Raw genomic sequence first — 17,355 nt, 5'->3', positions numbered from 1 at the left:
AAGTTTTGATGAAGATTTTCTTAAGAATGAAACGAATCAGAATTTTGGACCTGATACATCGAAGTATTTTGAATTTCGTGCGAAACCATTCACAACACCGAAGCTTCAACTGTTATCTAAGATTGCAGTAAAAAGAGACAATTGGACAGTTTCAGAAGGCGCATTAACGATGTTCTGTTACGTAAATGGGAAATATTACACGTTTACCTGTTGCCATGTTTGCTACAACGGAGATGGTGATGATCAACTTCACGAAATGCTTAACCAGAACAAATTTGAATACAAATCAATACAACTGCACATCATCTCCTAACTCTGAAAAAGTTAGCAAAAAATATTTTGAGATCGTTTTCAAAAAACTGTTATGCCATATTATTGTGCTATTATTAATTGCACCATTAAAGAGTCAAAAGGTTCAATACCCATTCAAAACAAAAGACAAAAAAACAAATGACTCTCCATATTCATAACTTTTGAAACACAGTAAAAATTGTAATGTAATACAAGTATGAAAAAGATTGATAGTCTAATATTATAGAATCATCATATATTTTCACAAATATGACCAAACATTTTAAACACACATCCTAAAATTTAATATATTACATATACATTTATCATTATCTGTATTACAAGAAAAAATCTAATTTTACAATCAATATGATATACTATAAAATTTTGATATATGATATAGCTTTGCTTGCCTTATAATCATTTTTAAGCCCTGGTTTAAACCACTGAGGATGAGGGTTGCTTTTTGCCACTTATGTAGACCAGGTTATATTTAGCAATACTTGTCATGTTGTACAATTAGCTATTAATTTAAAGGATGAACTTGCTTATAAAATGCTCAATACACAAATATGAATGCATGTCAAATCTTCCACAGTTCTTAAGATGTGGGAGAAGTAAATGACAAGAACCAACAATCACCCACAGTTAAATATTTCAAATCATCACTTTCACACTTTACAAGAGCAGGTGAATATCTTACAAAGCAAGTCAAACTTTAAAAAAAATAAAATTGTTATGAAACATGTTATATTAAGTGGATTGTGTTTATTTTGCACAGCATTCAAAGAAACAGACTACCTGTTATCAGTTTTATCTTAAATTTTTGGTCTTTCGACGACAAATGAGAAATTCATATTTCGAAGCAAGTTCCAACTTTTATGTTTTATATAATACAGCGTTACGTATACAAAACATGTCTTGGAACGTCCACAATGCATCTTAACACAGTAATAACCAAATTTTGCTAACGGTGTTGAAAAAATAAAGCATTTAGGCTAGCATTCTATTTCCAAGATAGCAGTTTTTGCAAAACAATCCGTCACGCAAATAAAACAGTCCACGCGAGATACACGCGAAGCGGCAAATCAGATTCTAAGTGGCTTCAGCAAGTCTAGGCATGTATATTGTGAGTTAGCCTTCCACTTGTTGTAGAGTTCATTGATATAGATTAATATTATGGAGAGCTGTTTTTCGTAAACTTGATGAGTTTTGATTCACATATGGACAACAATTTTAATGTCTTTAAGCAGGATATAAAGGAAATAAGGTAAGAAATAGTTTTAATACAATATATGTTCGTCATTCGTATTCTACGGGTTTTATAAGTTTCTTTCATTGATTTGCATTGGCTACGAGATCAATGTTTTTACAACGTGTATGATATTGAAAGGCAATTTCACAGTAGATTTGTCGTTTAGGACTAATACGAAGGCTGAGCAAAAAGATAAAAAATTTGGTGAACGAGAAGGATATTGAATGCACATTAGAAGCTGCACTAAAAGACCTGCCTGAGCACCTAGCCTGCTTTATAAGGTTACAAATGAAGCTCCACTCAAAAAATAAACATGGTCGAAGATCATCACCAGAATTACGATCATTACCGGTTTCTTCTATCAAAGCTTTTTATTCTATTGAACAGATAAATGCAGCCAAGGTTATCAAGGTGTAATAATTAGAAAAAAATGATCTCGTGCTATCGCACTTATATTAGCGGCGGTATAATTTTCCTTCCGTGGCGTTAAAAATTAGTTGAGTTTGTAGCTTAGCAGAACAGGTGATATTAGCACTGGCATATACTGCATATAAAATAAGTCAGAAACGCAATCTTAATACTAAGATACATCTTAATATATGTCTAGGAATCTACTCATATATCTTGCAACAGTCTTGTAAATGGTTCAATTCAAAGTCTAATCCTGTAAATATTTCACCATTTTTATTTACATTGACATGAAAGTAAACGTTTAATTGGTGAAAATGCATCCCCTCCCCCCTTAATTAAAGTCCGAAGGACTTTAATAAGCCTCTCGAGGCTTAAAGACTTACAGGTACATTTAATAACTAATACTTTTAAAGCATGGATGCGTTTACTTTGTAATAACCAATGCGGGAATAATCAATGCATTAGACGTTTCCTTTTGTCAATAATTTTATCAAATTTTGAGGTCGCTTTAATATTGACAATCATTGATGGTGTTTAAAGTGTACATTGTAAAAGTCAGTCATGGAATACAGAATTTAATTGTGAATTCCATTTTTTAATTGGTTCAGTGAACAAGTGCAAGAATTTTCTTTGTTTAATTATTGTTGAAGTTGTTGATAGTTAATCACTGGTTTTTCTAAGTTAGTCACAAGAAAGTTTCTGGCGCGAGAGAAAGACGATTTCTGTCACGACGCAACGACATAAATTTTGAGGCACTAAGGCCTACAATAACGCAAGTTTGGCAAATTTGAGCTGCTCTAACATGTAAAGTCCATAATGCATCGGGAAAAGACGTGACGATACTTTGCAGTAGCAGCATTCTGACAGAATGTTCTTGTGCAAGATGTCTAAGACAAAAAACTGTGCACTGCATCCAATGCATCCAAACATGACGAAACTGGCCCAAAATGTTATTTTGCCATTAATAATCATGAAAATGAACAAGAAGCAACAAAATGCTTGGAAGAATCGACAGAAAAAGCATACAAGACGATAAAATATGGTGGAAAGGTGTTTTGAAGGAAGGTAGGTAAAATATAGTGCACCGTATGTCAACAAAATAATGTCAATTGCTTTCGAAGAATTCATTATTAAAGTGAGTTAAATCTTCTTTTTTGTCTCATGTGTTTTTTTCTTTGGAAATATGAAAATTCAATCTCTGCTAAAAATATTTGTTAATTTATGCAAAATTAACATTTGTCCAGAGATGGTGCATGGTAATTTTCTTAGTAAATAATGAACTTAAGCAAATTTTTTCCTCAAATGACCATGCACCCCTAAAATTGAACGTTTTAGACCCAATAATCGCCTTAGAAAGGTTATTTCATTTTGCTTTCGAAAGCTAGAGACATATCGACACTGCCATTTTAGGGGTCTCGATTTCTGGACTTTTGTCTAGGATTGAGAAAATGGCACATACGCCATGTTGTTCGTTATAGTCATTTTACCTAAGAACAATTGAAATTACTTCGGGTAAATGAAGTGCGTACAAACTCTTATAAAGGTCCTCGACTAGTATGCAAACGACATTAAAGAAAGTACAAGTATTATTTGAATAACATATTATTTTCAATTTAACATGCGAGGTGTTTTTTAATCTAGCGTTTGGTTACAGTATAGAGAACGTACAGTAGAGCCACTCCATTGAATTTTTTAGTGCCACGCATATCTTATTACGCATGTGATTACCATATTGGCAGCCGGTAAATTGCATTTTGTGACCAACAGGATTGACGATATGGCAAACGGCAGCCAGTTCCATAGAGAAGTGGCCCTACTGTATATTCCTATACTGTGGTTTGGTTCTCATGTATAGTTGCTTGCAACCAATGCTCAATCTGGCACAAATAAACAGTTCGTTTTAATTACTCCTCAGGGTTTTCTCTGGGTGTGTAGATAAATGTGACTACATTAAAGGAGACTGCTCCACACTTTCAACTGTAACATTACCTATGATCATCCCTGCCGCATTGTTCAAAAAACGCAATTACGATATTCTCGATTGAACCTCAAACAATGGAGTTCATAGCTATGTGAAATTATTTATATTCAAATGCAGGTTTCTAATTTCACATATGAATTTTTTGAAGTGGCTCATCATCGCCAGTACAAGTACGATACATTTAGTGCTCCTAACATGAAGTTGTAAGAAAAAATGCTAACATCAAGACAATTAAGCATCTTCAAAAAACATTAACTTTTGTGAACTCAATTCCTCTCTAAACAGTTACGTAATTTCTCGGTTTTTAAGAGGACCCATATAGCACACATGATTATACTTGTGATCCCACTCTAACCTATAAACGGAAAATTTTTTATTTGTAAACAACAATTTTTAGGTAACCATATAACCATGGTAACATGATGTGCCAGAAATGATGCAAAAGATCAAGAAAATTGTTTGAGAGAAAACATTTGTAAATCCTAGTGCCCGGATTTTCACTCATGCTTTAAAAATTTAATCGCCAAACTATTATACTTGTATCTTCGGTAATTTATTGCCACTCATTCTTCTCCATTGAATGGACACAAAATATTTACCTAATAATTATTTTTCAACGTATCCAACGAATTATGCACAAAAATCACAACATTTGCAAAGTAGCACTGTTCAACTCTTAGTGTGGTGGAACAGCGATTGACATACGTTAAAGATCTAATGGTTGTAAAATTTGCAAAAGATCTAATGGTTGTAAAATTTGCAAAAGATCTAATGCTTGTTAATTTTGTTTCATTTCTTGCTGTCATAATTAGTATGATGTACTCCAGACAAACCACGATATCTTTAATGAAGGATATATGTTTCAACGAACTCTTACCATAATTTGTACATTGTGAGGAAGTTTAACATTTTTAAGTAAATATCTGTAGTCATTATGAGTTTATGGGTGACATGGTCTCTACTATGAGTAATCAACTTTGTAGAGGACTTTGCATTAAGGATTGACTCCAAGTTGTTAATGAACCAATTTCGAATTTAAGCTCATCACTTATAAATCATTATTAATTTTCCAGCATCATTCTAGTATCTGACAAACGCAGCCAAATTAGCGCTAATCTGACATAATTGTTATCTTAATTCATATTTTTAATTATAAAATTTATGCGAACAACTTACATTCTTAACTTCAAAACCTGTTTATATTAGATGTTAGTACTTTGTTTTCCACGCAATTTTGAATAAACTTTCATTTGAATATTGACTCTTAAGTACTTTGTGTATTATTTATACTTATGTAAGATCATTCTGATATAATTTTAACCAGTCATAAGTTCATTTATGCTGAGGTCTTATGAAATTTTTAATTAATCTATCACACAGCTTATTACATTTCTTCGAAGTAATTTCAATAATAATGTGTTACATTTCATAACTAAAAGCCATCCTTTGTGGTTAGAAATAGATCCATTCTAACAGTATATCACGATCAATGTTCACTATGGGGAAAGTGTACTGGGGTAAATGTCCCAGTAGTTATATAGTTCTATAGTTCAAAATGGCCTGAAAGAAGCAGAACTTTGTATACCAGAGTTTGTTTACTCCTAATTATTTGCTTTTTTTTACGATTTTACTGGCAGTTTTATGAAAACTTCCTTGTCGAATACCCTTTGCACTTTTACATAATGACTAATTTTACATAAATATCGACAATACAATACTTAATCAAACATACAACACAAAGTAGCTAACGAAAAATCTAGGCTAAAACGTACATTCTCAATTCTCAATGGTGATTTGTGAAAGAGCGCAATTTTGGACAAAAACTTCCAGGAGCTTGCACTTGCTTATTTTTTTATAAATGCATCAAGCAACATAAAATTCCAAATACTAAAAACACTATTATCTTTAAATATTTGAAAACTGTAACTTTGTCTGAGTTTCATGTTTGTAAATGATTATCGTCCAGGTTAATAAAGTCCTGAGAAGGACTGTTTTTGTTGTTGTTGACTGGCGTTTCGACAACCTTAGCGGTAGTCATCTTCAGGGTCAAATGAGGAGTAAACGCCAGGTTAGCCGTATTTGTTATCTGGTTGTTACGTCATTGTATTGTGTGTACGGGAAATGTATATTGTCATAGTGAATTAGTGTGAAGTTAAATATTTTATTTTTAGTTGTGATGTGTGATTTAGGTGAATTGTTTTAGTTGTAATGTGTGGGTGTCAGTGTAGTGTGAAGTGTAATGTTTTAGTTGATCGTTTGTTTGTATTGTGAATAAGTCGTTTGAAAGGTGCCGGTAATTGCTGTGATCTGTTCAGGTGGGTTTGTTCCAAGTTGGTATACCAACTTTTTAATGTAAGCCGTTGTCTATAGTCAGTGCTGTAAGTAATGCATTTTGCCGAGTCCCAGTCAATGTTGTGCTTTGTGATTAGGTGATGTTCGTCAATGTGATTAGTTTTGTCTTGTTTCTTAGTAGCTCGTTTGTGTTGAGTAAGTCTTATGTTTAAGTTCCTGGCAGTTTCCCCTGATATAGGAGGCGTGGCAGTCGGAGCAGTCGAAAGACATTTTGATGAACAATAGTAAGTTGAAAACGGTATCATCAAACTCTACGAGATGTACATCATCAAAATATGCGAATTAAAGTACCTCTGTTGTCATTAAGCGAAGCAAAGTTTTCAATCAGTTCCTATGTGAACAACTTCAATATCGATAAATATGTTTAGGATATATTTATTTGATTGTTAGGGTTAGCAGCAAATGATCGATTTTCCGGCTTCAATTTTTGCAAGAGATGCGTTACCACTCTAATATACATATCAGTGAGTATTACGATTTTTCCCTGCAATTTTATAAGGGTAGGGGTAAAACGCGGAAATGGAATGGCTAAGAGAAAGCCGGAAGAGGAATGGCGAAGCGGAATAGGGGGTAAAACGCGGAGTAGAGAGTTATAAAATGCTGTATATGGTTAAATAATTATTTGCCACCATAAACATATGAATTGTTCAGTTTTAGATAATGAGCGCATGTGAAAGTTAAAAAAATTGAAAATTCACTCCGTGCGTATGTGCAAATTTACATGATCTCAAATGACAGCAAATACTCACACAATAAACGCATCAAATATATGAGCAGGAAATACAATTAATTATTTTCAGATACTTGCAATGTGTTAAGTGTTTTTCTTCAAAAAATGAAACATTGTTTGCAGGACACAAAATACTTGGAATGTATATTCTTTTGAAGAAGTTACTGCAAAATGTAACAACAAATATCAAAACCGGTTGTATATTATTTTAACCAGTACAAGTTACGTAAGTGTGTTAATTTATTTAAATGGACGACATTTCATTCACTTTATCAACTGTTTTAAAAAATAAGTTTTTGCCAATTTTTCATGTAAATAAAACACACTTATTCACAAGTTGGATCTCTCTTTTCTTACCATTGAAAACATCGCACTTCCATTAAACACTTTATTGGTTATTATCAAACCAACTTTGTTATTATAATGAAGTTGATGCTAAGTTCACCGCGAAAGTCTTTGTGCATATAATTATGCAAGCCTGAATATGTTCTTTAAGACAACAGGAGGTTAGAACATGCATTTTCTCTGTTGTAAACACAAAAATCTGTCACTAGCGTTGTGAGAATCCATTATTCGGGTAATGTGTTTATTAGTATACGTCGAAAAAATAAATACTACATTCAACGTTAATTACAATATCTACTCGGATGTAACGAAGACCAGATTAAAGAGATTTTCCTGTTGTAAAATTCGGTCCCATACGTTTAAAAATAAAACACTTTGTTGCTGGGGAAAAGCAACTTTCAAATCGTGGGAAAGTGCAAGTCATACTTAAAATCTATACTAATGTATATTTATAACTATTTACCATATACAGCATTTATTACTCTCTATTCCGCTTCCGCCATTCCGCCATTCTGTTTCCGCGTTTACCCCTACCCAATTTTACGACGGAAACTCTCTTTTGTTGAGAAATTCTTGTTTAAGAACTGACACCACAATCATTTGTCCGTTTGTCAAATGTACTAGGCAAATATACAGGACGAATAAAACGAAGAACTTTACCTATCTTTATAAATTCAATGCTCTGTCAGCAACCTTTGCCCACGACAGGATAAAACTTCGTCATCTAAATGCATTTATTACATATCTTTGTTATAAGCTTTGTTTGCCTTGGAATTTGACCTCTAAAACCAAAATATAAAAATAATGTAACTGTAAAATTAGCTAAGTGATCAGGAATTGAAATTTTAACAACAGGATGGTTTCTAAAGGTTTCTTTGTACACCAAATAGTTCTGAAACAAATATCAAATTACATCTCCTCTTGGAGCAATGCCTGTAAAGTTTTACCAGTATTATGGTTTTGTAAGTGGAAAATGTAACACTTATACATTGTAGATTTATATATACACGACAAAGGTAGTCATAAAATGTTTTACATCACGTCACATGAGTAAAAAATATGAAAAACTTCGTTTATCACTCTTAATATACTTATATGGTCTACAGAAAAGCTGCATCGATTGATTTTTTTTTAGATCTGATATTTCTCGGCTCTTGTTATTATAATTTCATGAAAGTTTATTACCAACTTCTCAAGTTCTCAAATTTTGTCCTATAAATAATCATTTGCTAAGGTTTACCAGCTTTTCCACTATAACGCATGCATTAAAAACACGTGTCTTTTTGCCCCCCGCATAATCTTTTAAAGTTTAAACAACTGTATATATGCCCCAGACAATACAATGGAGCTCAGCTTTTGGTCAGACAGAATTTGGTGAAATTAAGGTTCAGGAATTTATCTAATATTACAATCACATGTTGGAATGCAGAAACTTGTTCCACCCTAATATGTTAAGGAAAAAGCCCTGTGTCTATCTTTCCCGGATGAAATACTCAGCTCATAATCCATCATAGTATTTAAATTTACAGCTTAATTCTTTATTTTCATTCTTAACAAATTAATCCTTATGGCCTGCTAGGATGAATAGAATAATATTTGGAATCTTAACAACTAAATTTTAAAATTTTGCACTAATGAACTCTACAATCTAGCTAGTTTTAAAAGTCATGTTTTTGTTACAATAGAGACAGTGTTTTTCTTTGACAATTTTACAAAAAAACACATTCGAGGTCAGTGGCGGATCTAGGGTTGGTCAAAATGAATTATTGTCGCACATTTTGGAATATATTTAAATTTCTTAGCCCCTCAGAGAAAAGTCCATTGGTGCAATTATATTCTTTAGAAATTCAAAACCAATAGTGCTTTTCTGAAAGTACTTTGAATTTAAAATTACGCAGCTTTACTATATTTTGCTCGCTGCTGCTGTGACTACCCTAGATCCGTTACTGGTCGAGGTGTCTTAAACAGGTTTGAATGAAATACTTATAGTTTTGGTCAAAACAATTTTAGGTCCGTTTGGAAACATAAACTTCAATGCAATGTTTTGTCGAACGATGGGCGGGTCAAGTGCAGTTTTAAAAATACATGTAAATCGTCAAAGTGCAAATTTTTGTTTCATTAACCAGAAACACTTAAAAAATGTTAATCAACAATCGACGCACAATATAGGTAAAATTACTAAAACAAGCGTAAAATGAGTGGAGCTAGCACAGTTGATTTCAAATTTCCTAGATTTCTTCTATCTTTGTTTAAAATTGCCCGAATCTTTTCCAACTTCCGCCAAAAACTGCCCGACCTTCAATTTCTTAAAAAATTATGGAGATTGTGCAGTTCACACTAAAATGAGATCATTTCTTTATGCCAGCATGTAGCAATAGCATTTTTCTAAATTTAGATGCTTTAATGAATCATTTACTCCAAAGACTAAATAAGTAGTTTCGTCGCCTCGTTCATGAGAGCTCCGTACCAAAAGCTATGTGAAAGTGTTATGTTTGTTTTCTTTTCTACAAAATATTGTGACTGTACCTTTTGCTCTTGTTTCACATTCATTGTCAGTTTTTTCACTTGAAGGACGAGGGCTGTTCTCTTTTTTTACTACTTCTAGGTCTGACAACCATCGAAATTGCGATTTCTTTGGTTCTGGTTTAAAGTCAAAGTAAGGAGAAGCTTTCCATCCAAAACTTTCGTCAATTTCTTTTCTTAAGGCATCTTCATCATTTTGTCTTTCAGCTGCCACAGTCACATACAAAGATAGATAGGGTCTCCATCGTACACCATATCCACCACAAATCCAAGAAAAACTAAATAATGTTATTCAATATAGTTAGTTATATAATAACGTTAAAATTTAAGCAATTTCATTGGTCAAAAAGACAGAGCAGTAAGCAGACCCGTGAACTCAATATTTAGATAACTGGAATGATACCTGAAGCCAAAAATTGAAACCAGAAAAAAATCTTTGTCGTCATCACTCGTCAGGCCTCTGGCCTTCATAATCATTTGTATTTTTTTGCATCTTGGGGCATCCACAGACTGGGTATTTTGTCGTCGACAACTTTTCGACTACATTTAATTGTCGACCACGAAAAGCCTTACTACTGCAAGTATTAGGTATTCTTCGCACATTTTTCTTCCGTTCGTTCGTTAAATCAAAGTTACAAAAAACTTTAATTTTAAAATTATCTTTCATGTTCATTAACCAAAAGCATGCGTGCGCATCTTAAAATTTTTATTATTCACTCCCCAAATTAAAAAATGTTCTAAATTGTGACGTCATATCCGAGAAAATTCTTAAACGGATAGACATCAAATCCAGGTGTTTTACACATTGAACTAAAATACATGGAACGCTATCTGTAATACAAAACCCTAATAGTGTGTTTTCAATCAATTATTACTCCGAGAGAATCTCAAAACACTACACGCGTGTCTGGGGTAAAATCTCGCGTGTCTGGTGTAAGATTTGGCTTCAATTATTTGCGTCAGGTAGCGTTCCATGTATTTTAGTTCAATGGTTTTACAGTACATAGGTCGCGTAAAACACTGGCTCTAGTAAAATGGGAGTCAAAATTGTGTGCTGCAAAAGTTTTCTGATGTTATTTTGTCTTCCAAAACAAAACTTAAACGAAATTGATTAGTTATCGCTTGTTCATTCTCACAGCCAATCTCATATTTTAGCACGTGACTTAGGCTAGCCAAAAGCATTTCTTCAATCCTATAGACCAATTTTCCGAAAGTTTGAAAAACAAAAACAACTTGTTTGCCAATTAAATCTTGGGATTTTTTTTTTAAACACAAAAAAAAATAGATAACAATCAACCGAAGTCTGTTCAGCTATAGATACACGGGTATGACGTCATTTGTGATAAGAAAAAAAAGTGGCCACGAACCAGGATAACACGAACACCATGTATTCGATTTAAGTTCAATACAGTTGTATTGAACTAAAGTTGTTGAACTTACGTTGATGACGTTTTGACAACCTTAGCGGTAGTCATCTTTAGGGTCAAATGAGGGGTTAACGTCAGGTTAGCCGTATTTGTTATCTGATTCATGCGTCATCATATTGAGTGCATAGAAAAGGTGTGGGTGTGTCAATTGTGACTTGTCTTCGGGGATTAGTCTAAAGTTATGTGTTAATTGTTCGTTTTTTTGAGGTTGTGAATAAGTCGTTTGTATGGTGCTTGTAATTGTTTTGATATGTTTAGCGGGTTTTGTTGAGAACTGAGAATTTGTAATCTAAAGAGAGTGTTAGCCTTGTTGAATGGTTTTTACGTATCCAAGGTATAGTTCTTAAAATTAATAATTACAGATGTTGTTTGTGAAAATGCAATGTGCCATTCTTTTAAAGTTCTGCTTAGTTTTATTTGGAACAACAATGGTTATCGTCGTTTTCACCATTCTTAACACTCTTTAATCCAATATTTATAAGCAAGATACTTGATAAAGATTTATTGAGACAAACCTTTTTAATAAATCATGAACCTCGTCTCGAATACTGTAGTATTCATTCAAAAAATTTTCCTCAAAAAATATGTCGGCACTCTCTTCATCATCATCAGGGGGTGCAACTGGTGTCTTCATTTCTGTGGTTGTATTAACTGTAAGAGTTGAATTTTTCATTGCTTTTGACGAAGAGTTGATGACTGCTGCTAAAATGAAAACAATCACAAAATGATATTATATTTCAAGATGATAAGCTGGTCGATGGTAGTGTGTTAGTTAAACATGAACCAATGTAGATTGAAGTGAATTCATTAAAAAAAATTTCACAAAGTGATAATATTTTCGAGTTAAGTAAATACTAAATCTTATGCTGCATAATCCAAAAAGCAGGAAAGTGAAAAAAGCATTTGTTTTGCTTGTGATTAACCCAAATTTTAAACAAAACAAAACACAGTCTGTTGTTTATCTCTTTGCTGGGTACATTTTGAAGAAACACACTAACAAAATTGTTGTTAGTTGCCAAAGAAGCCTGTTTAGGGGGTATGTTTTTAAAAAATGTCATACATGAGTTATCTACGATATGCTAAGCAGTTGCATTATTTCATAACCAACAACCCTTAAATATAACTAGTGACTTTGTACCTAGGACTCATGATTTTTAGTAGAAAGGGTTTTTTATGAACGTAGAAGCAGGGCATCAGGGGAGTGCCGCTTGTTCACAGCTACTTTGAATTTAATAAATTCTGATTTTATGATTGGAAACTTTAAACATATGAAATTGATTGATGGCAGAAAGTTAACAAATAAGTACAAATAACATAGACACTTAGGCTAGATATATTATGTCTTGTAAAAATTTGTGTGCAAAGTCGATTTTGTAAAAATTTCCTTTGTTGTCCTACATATACCTCCAGTGCACATTAACCAAGGAGCCTGGATAGCGTTATCCACTGGATAGAAAATTTTTCTGAACTTTCATAAAATCTCTTATAAGTGAAAAATGTACGATTTGAACTGTGCAATCATTGAAATAAAACATTGTTTCCAAGATTACAAAATTTCTTTGTCCTAAGAAAAATATAAACACCTTTTTTACAAGTTTGAAAATTTTTGCTGTCCAACGGACAACGCTATCCAGGCTTTTTGCAACCGGCCCCAGGTAGTTGTAAACTCGCAATAGACATATTTCATCAAAATTCACCATCGTACAATCAAAAAACCAGCTAACCCGACCACGTGCAATTGCAGCCCTAAACAGACACAGTTACCATTCCTCAACAAATAATTCTGAAGTTTGAAAGCAGTAAATTTAGCGAGTTTCGTCAATAACCAAATTGTTTAAACAATCATATACATTCCAAATAAATACGATAGTGGTATCTTAGCTCTGTCAATCATTTTTTTCCAAAAAATTTATCAAGTGAAAAACTTTACATATAGAACAAAAATATGTTCATTCAATTTTTGTCAATATCACTACAATTTCAAAACATAAAAACGTACCTCTATCTCCTTAAAAATTGTGCACTTCTTTATCGAATATGGCAATATGGCGAACAACATTTGAAGTATAAATTGCACTACTTCATCTTAGCAGACTCAAACATGTCCAGTGGACTAGTGCTAATTAGCACGGTATGGGGCAAGTGGAGGGTGCAAGCAAGTTGCGCTGTTAGTAAATAAAAATTATAAAATACACTCTATTACTAAACTATTTTCTTTTAAATAATAAACTCTTTTTATAGAGACTTCAATATTCTGCATAAGTATTGCAGTAAGAAAAACGAAAAGCAGTGCGAACTGATATAGTAGGTGAAAGTGCAAAGCCTGTACAACAGCATGCATTTCTTACGGATCCTAGCGAAGTTAAACGAATGGAGAAGAATTTATTAGATCTTATGGAAAACTTCAATGAAGGAAAATTGCACGCATTTGGTATGGTTATGTTATTGTCAAAATATGCTCAAACTCTTAAGAGATGAATGATTGTCTTCTGAAATGATCTTAGAATTTACATAAATGTCATATAAAATTACTAAGTGATTCAAGAAAGTCTAGTTAGGAGGTTTTCTCACTCGTGTTTGAGAGACTATTTTAGACTGTATACCAACTAAAGTTTCAGCATCAGATCAGATTACTTCTGATGAAGACACTAGACTGAAGTATATAAGAACTAAAGATTTAACATCAGATCGCTCTTGATGAATACACTAGACTGGAGTATAAAAGGACTCAAGTTTCAACATCAGATCACTCCTGATAAAGACACTAGACTGAAGTATGTAAGAATTCTAGTTTCAACATAAGATCACTCCTGATGAAGACACTAGACTGAAGTATGTAAGAACTCAAGTTTAAACATCAGATCACTCCTAATGAAGACACAAGACTAAAGTATGTAAGAACTCAAGTTTCAACATCAGATCACTCCTGATGAAGACACTGGACTGAAGTATGTAAGAACTCAAATTCAAACATCAGATCACTCCTGATGAATACATTAGACTGGAGTATATAAGAACTCAAGTTTCAACATCAGATCACTCCTGATGAAGACCCTAGACTGGAGTATATAAGAACTCAAGTTTCAACATCAGATCACTCCTGATGAAAACAGTTGACTGGAGTATATAAGAACTCTAGTTTCATGAGCAAGAAATTAATAAATGTGTTCAACCATATTACATTGTTTCCAGGTAAGGAACAAACTCTTGACAAAATGGACAAAGTTCGTGAATCACAGGAATCTTTAGCTCAACTACATTTTGAATTGGATGTTGATGAATCACTTCGGTAAGTAGGGGATTTTAAAACACAATTTTTGAAATAGATAGATAGATAGATAGATAGATGATTTATTTTTTAAAACTGGCAGCCATATTGCTGAAATACCTTTAAGATTACATAGAGTACATACATAAATAATATAACTAAATTACATCTTCAATGAGTTATTAGTTATAAAACTGTTTCTAAAACGTTTGGTATTAAAATTAGTATTAAATGAAGATTGAGTCCTAAGTTCCATATTTGAACGTTCTAAACGAGGAGGCGAAAGGTCGTAAATCTGTAAAATAAAAATCATGAATCATGAATTAAAACACTTTTTTCATGTATTCACTATTCATATTGATTTAACTCAAACTGGTTTTAAATATCCATGATTTGAGGTTCACCCTTTGTTTTGGGTTCAAAACATCACTATTTCATAAGCAATAAAATTATACGCAAAATGTAGAATTGCAAGTAAAAAATTTTAATGCAAAATTGCATAGGCTGTAATGTTTGCTAAGTGACTATAAAGTTTGTTCATTAACTGTGTAGAGCTTTCCACTGGCTGTAGAATTTGTTCAATGGTTTTAGAGCTCAGTGGTTGTAGAGTTTGTAAAATTTTGCTCGTGTTTTTAGAAAAGAACACGAAGAAGTGGGAAGAAATCGTAATCTTGAAAAACTCATGAAAGATGTGAGTATTTTAAGGATAGCAACATTAGCAACCGTACTTTTAAAGTATTTCAAGAACAAATGTACGTACATATCAAGTCCTGACAACTTTTTCCAAGTCTTCAGTTTAGTAGAAATCTTTGAAAGAACCGTCTTTAAACAAACGTTAATTGAGGGGGAGGGGGGAGAGTGTTTTCATTTATTCTGTTATGCCAGGCTGATTTCTTATGAAAGTGACATCGTTGTGAAAAGAAATTAGTCAAGCATAATAGGATGTATGTTAACGTTCGATTGACGCCATGCTTGAAAGATATTGAAATGAAAAAAGTTCATCAACGGTACTGCTCGACTGGTTTTCAGTCCTGAATTCTAATCAGTTGCCTTCCATTGCCGGCTCAGATTAGCTGTTAGCATGTAATAATCAATATAAGTACATGGAACGCCACTGTAATAGAAATGCCTATTAAAAAAAATAATGCCAAATTTTACATCCAGACACGCGATGATTTTGGCCTGTTTTTGCTTCATGGATGTGTTTTTCGTTGCGTGGAAAGACTGGTAACGACATCCATCATATTTGTTATTTTATAAAACTACACCCACAATTCCACAATTACTTACTTTTTTCATTTTTGTGAGGAAAATGATACACATGTCATTCCTATTGAGTTTTTTGGTGTATCTGTGTAAAGTGTGAATGTCAGTGGTTTAGCGGGTAGCCAGCCCGCATGTTTAGTCAGGCTATGTAAATATTTCTCTTTACTCACTATAAAAACAATATATTTCTAAAGAAGTAAATAACGACCATGTAAAATTTGCATGCGCAACAAAAAATAATCTTTTCAAAGTGTTTTTTGAATGATTTTTTGAGGTAAGAAATTCTAAATACAGAGACTTGTCAAGGCTAAAATATGTTTTCTTTTTTATTTTCAGCTTGAAAGTTAAGCTTATCGATGTATCCTTTTACGCTGCTTTTAAAGCTTAAAGCTTCACTCAATCTTAGTTTTTCTGCATTTAAAATCACTGGCATAGCCAGCCTGCAAGATTATTATTCTACTCATTTCAGAATATCATTATTCAAGTCCCTGCAATCAGTGCTGGTGATGCATCAATTTCTTTAAGCGCACATGTATGCGCATGCCTTGAAACAAGTTTTGATTTCACCCCCGTTGAATTATACACTAAATATACTAAACAGATACTTCTGAGGGGGGGGGGTGTAACCGTGATTTGTGGGTAGCGCCAGTCCTTTTAAAAACTATTCAAAAATTATCACTGTAAGTTTTTAAAACCTCTTATTTTTGGAGAGGGGGGGAGAGGGTGAGGAGGGTTGAAAAATTTTAATGTATACTTGGCTTTGACCGATCATGAGACAAAGTGTGGGAGTAAGCGTTCCAGATGTATTTTAGTTCAATGGGTTACCGGAGATAACGTTTTAAGCAAGCGTTTAGTTTTATTATCTTCCGTTCTATTTTATCCATGACTAGTTATTGTCAGACAAAATCTTCATCAAAACGATCAAAGCTAAGTTATGAATTGCTTTTTTTGTCCTTATAGTCCTTAGAAGAAGCTTACTGCGAGTTTTAGACATAAAACGTTAAAATTGTGTATATTGGAAAATGAACATCGATGATCGAAACCTGAGGACAGTGGCTCCAATAAATTTATTGTCAAAATTCATAGATGGCAAAGAAAACTTGACTTGTAGTCCCTTTAAGTAATACTTCAAATTAACTGATAATTAACTAATTTTTGACAACATTTATTAATAAAATTAAGTTTTTTAACTGTATCTGCCATTCGTCTGTGTGAAATGCAAACTGTCAGATTAGCCGTTTCAGATAGTTTGATATGTGCTTTTTCATATGACACATGACATAGCCTTGTATTTAGTCATTTAATTTGATCATTGTCAAATTCTATGGACGGAAACAATGGATTCTCTAAGGATTTCTTGAATGTTTTGAAATTAAAGTTCAAGTACCAAAAGAAAAATGGCAAGAAGGTTGTGTGTTTCGATGCTTTATGAAATGTCATAAAATGGGATGGTCATAAAATTTGTGTTTATGTAAATATTGGTATTGAGATTGATGATAACGCAAT

At 33.0% G+C, this 17,355-nt stretch overlaps 2 protein-coding genes and 1 long non-coding RNA gene across 5 annotated transcripts; 1 reads left to right on the top strand and 2 right to left on the bottom strand.

Annotated features, from left to right (window-relative positions):
- Positions 1–7,922: 7,922 nt before the first annotated feature.
- LOC124441885 lies at positions 7,923–13,383 on the bottom strand. Of its 2 annotated transcripts, none has more exons than XM_046992353.1 (4): positions 13,315–13,383; positions 11,831–12,014; positions 9,892–10,166; positions 7,923–8,147 (listed from the first exon to the last, which is right to left on the bottom strand). In XM_046992353.1, the coding sequence occupies exons 2-4, from the start codon at positions 11,986–11,988 to the stop codon at positions 8,116–8,118; spliced, it is 465 nt and encodes a 154-aa protein (XP_046848309.1). In that variant the 5' UTR covers positions 11,989–12,014; positions 13,315–13,383; the 3' UTR covers positions 7,923–8,115. The 2 variants fall into 2 exon arrangements, with proteins under 2 accessions (XP_046848309.1, XP_046848310.1); XM_046992354.1 differs by having other exon boundaries at positions 11,831–12,017; positions 13,315–13,364.
- Positions 13,384–13,431: 48 nt separating this feature from the next.
- LOC124441964 (coiled-coil domain-containing protein 28B-like) lies at positions 13,432–17,044 on the top strand. 2 transcript variants are annotated; one of them, XM_046992446.1, is made up of 6 exons: positions 13,432–13,482; positions 13,557–13,746; positions 14,508–14,604; positions 15,220–15,274; positions 16,186–16,207; positions 16,750–17,044. In XM_046992446.1, exons 2-5 carry the CDS (start codon positions 13,686–13,688, stop codon positions 16,195–16,197), a joined length of 225 nt encoding a protein of 74 aa, XP_046848402.1. In that variant the 5' UTR covers positions 13,432–13,482; positions 13,557–13,685; the 3' UTR covers positions 16,198–16,207; positions 16,750–17,044. The 2 variants fall into 2 exon arrangements, with proteins under 2 accessions (XP_046848402.1, XP_046848403.1); XM_046992447.1 differs by having other exon boundaries at positions 16,740–17,044.
- LOC124441965 lies at positions 14,651–15,421 on the bottom strand. The gene is made up of 2 exons (XR_006947046.1): positions 15,344–15,421; positions 14,651–14,878 (listed from the first exon to the last, which is right to left on the bottom strand). It is a non-coding gene; the product is annotated as an uncharacterized LOC124441965 (long non-coding RNA).
- Positions 17,045–17,355: the final 311 nt, after the last annotated feature.

The sequence above is a fragment of the Xenia sp. Carnegie-2017 genome, unplaced genomic scaffold (assembly GCF_021976095.1).
Source record: "Xenia sp. Carnegie-2017 unplaced genomic scaffold, XeniaSp_v1 HiC_scaffold_20, whole genome shotgun sequence".
Lineage (NCBI taxonomy): Eukaryota > Metazoa > Cnidaria > Anthozoa > Malacalcyonacea > Xeniidae > Xenia > Xenia sp. Carnegie-2017.
This window is presented reverse-complemented; position numbering and strand designations above follow the sequence as displayed.

Excerpts from the sequence above, each read along its gene's own strand:
- LOC124441885 (XM_046992353.1), bottom strand. The coding sequence starts at position 11,988 with ATGAAAAATTCAACTCTTACAGTTAATACAACCACAGAAATGAAGACA. Across the intron at positions 10,167-11,830 it reads GTTCATGATTTATTAAAAAG|TTTTTCTTGGATTTGTGGTG; the intron begins GTTTGTCTCAAT and ends AACATTATTTAG. Across the intron at positions 8,148-9,891 it reads ATGTGAAACAAGAGCAAAAG|AGGTCAAATTCCAAGGCAAA; the intron begins GTACAGTCACAA and ends TTTTGGTTTTAG.
- LOC124441964 (XM_046992446.1), top strand. The coding sequence starts at position 13,686 with ATGGAGAAGAATTTATTAGATCTTATGGAAAACTTCAATGAAGGAAAA. Across the intron at positions 13,747-14,507 it reads AGGAAAATTGCACGCATTTG|GTAAGGAACAAACTCTTGAC; the intron begins GTATGGTTATGT and ends CATTGTTTCCAG. Across the intron at positions 14,605-15,219 it reads GATGTTGATGAATCACTTCG|AAAAGAACACGAAGAAGTGG; the intron begins GTAAGTAGGGGA and ends TCGTGTTTTTAG.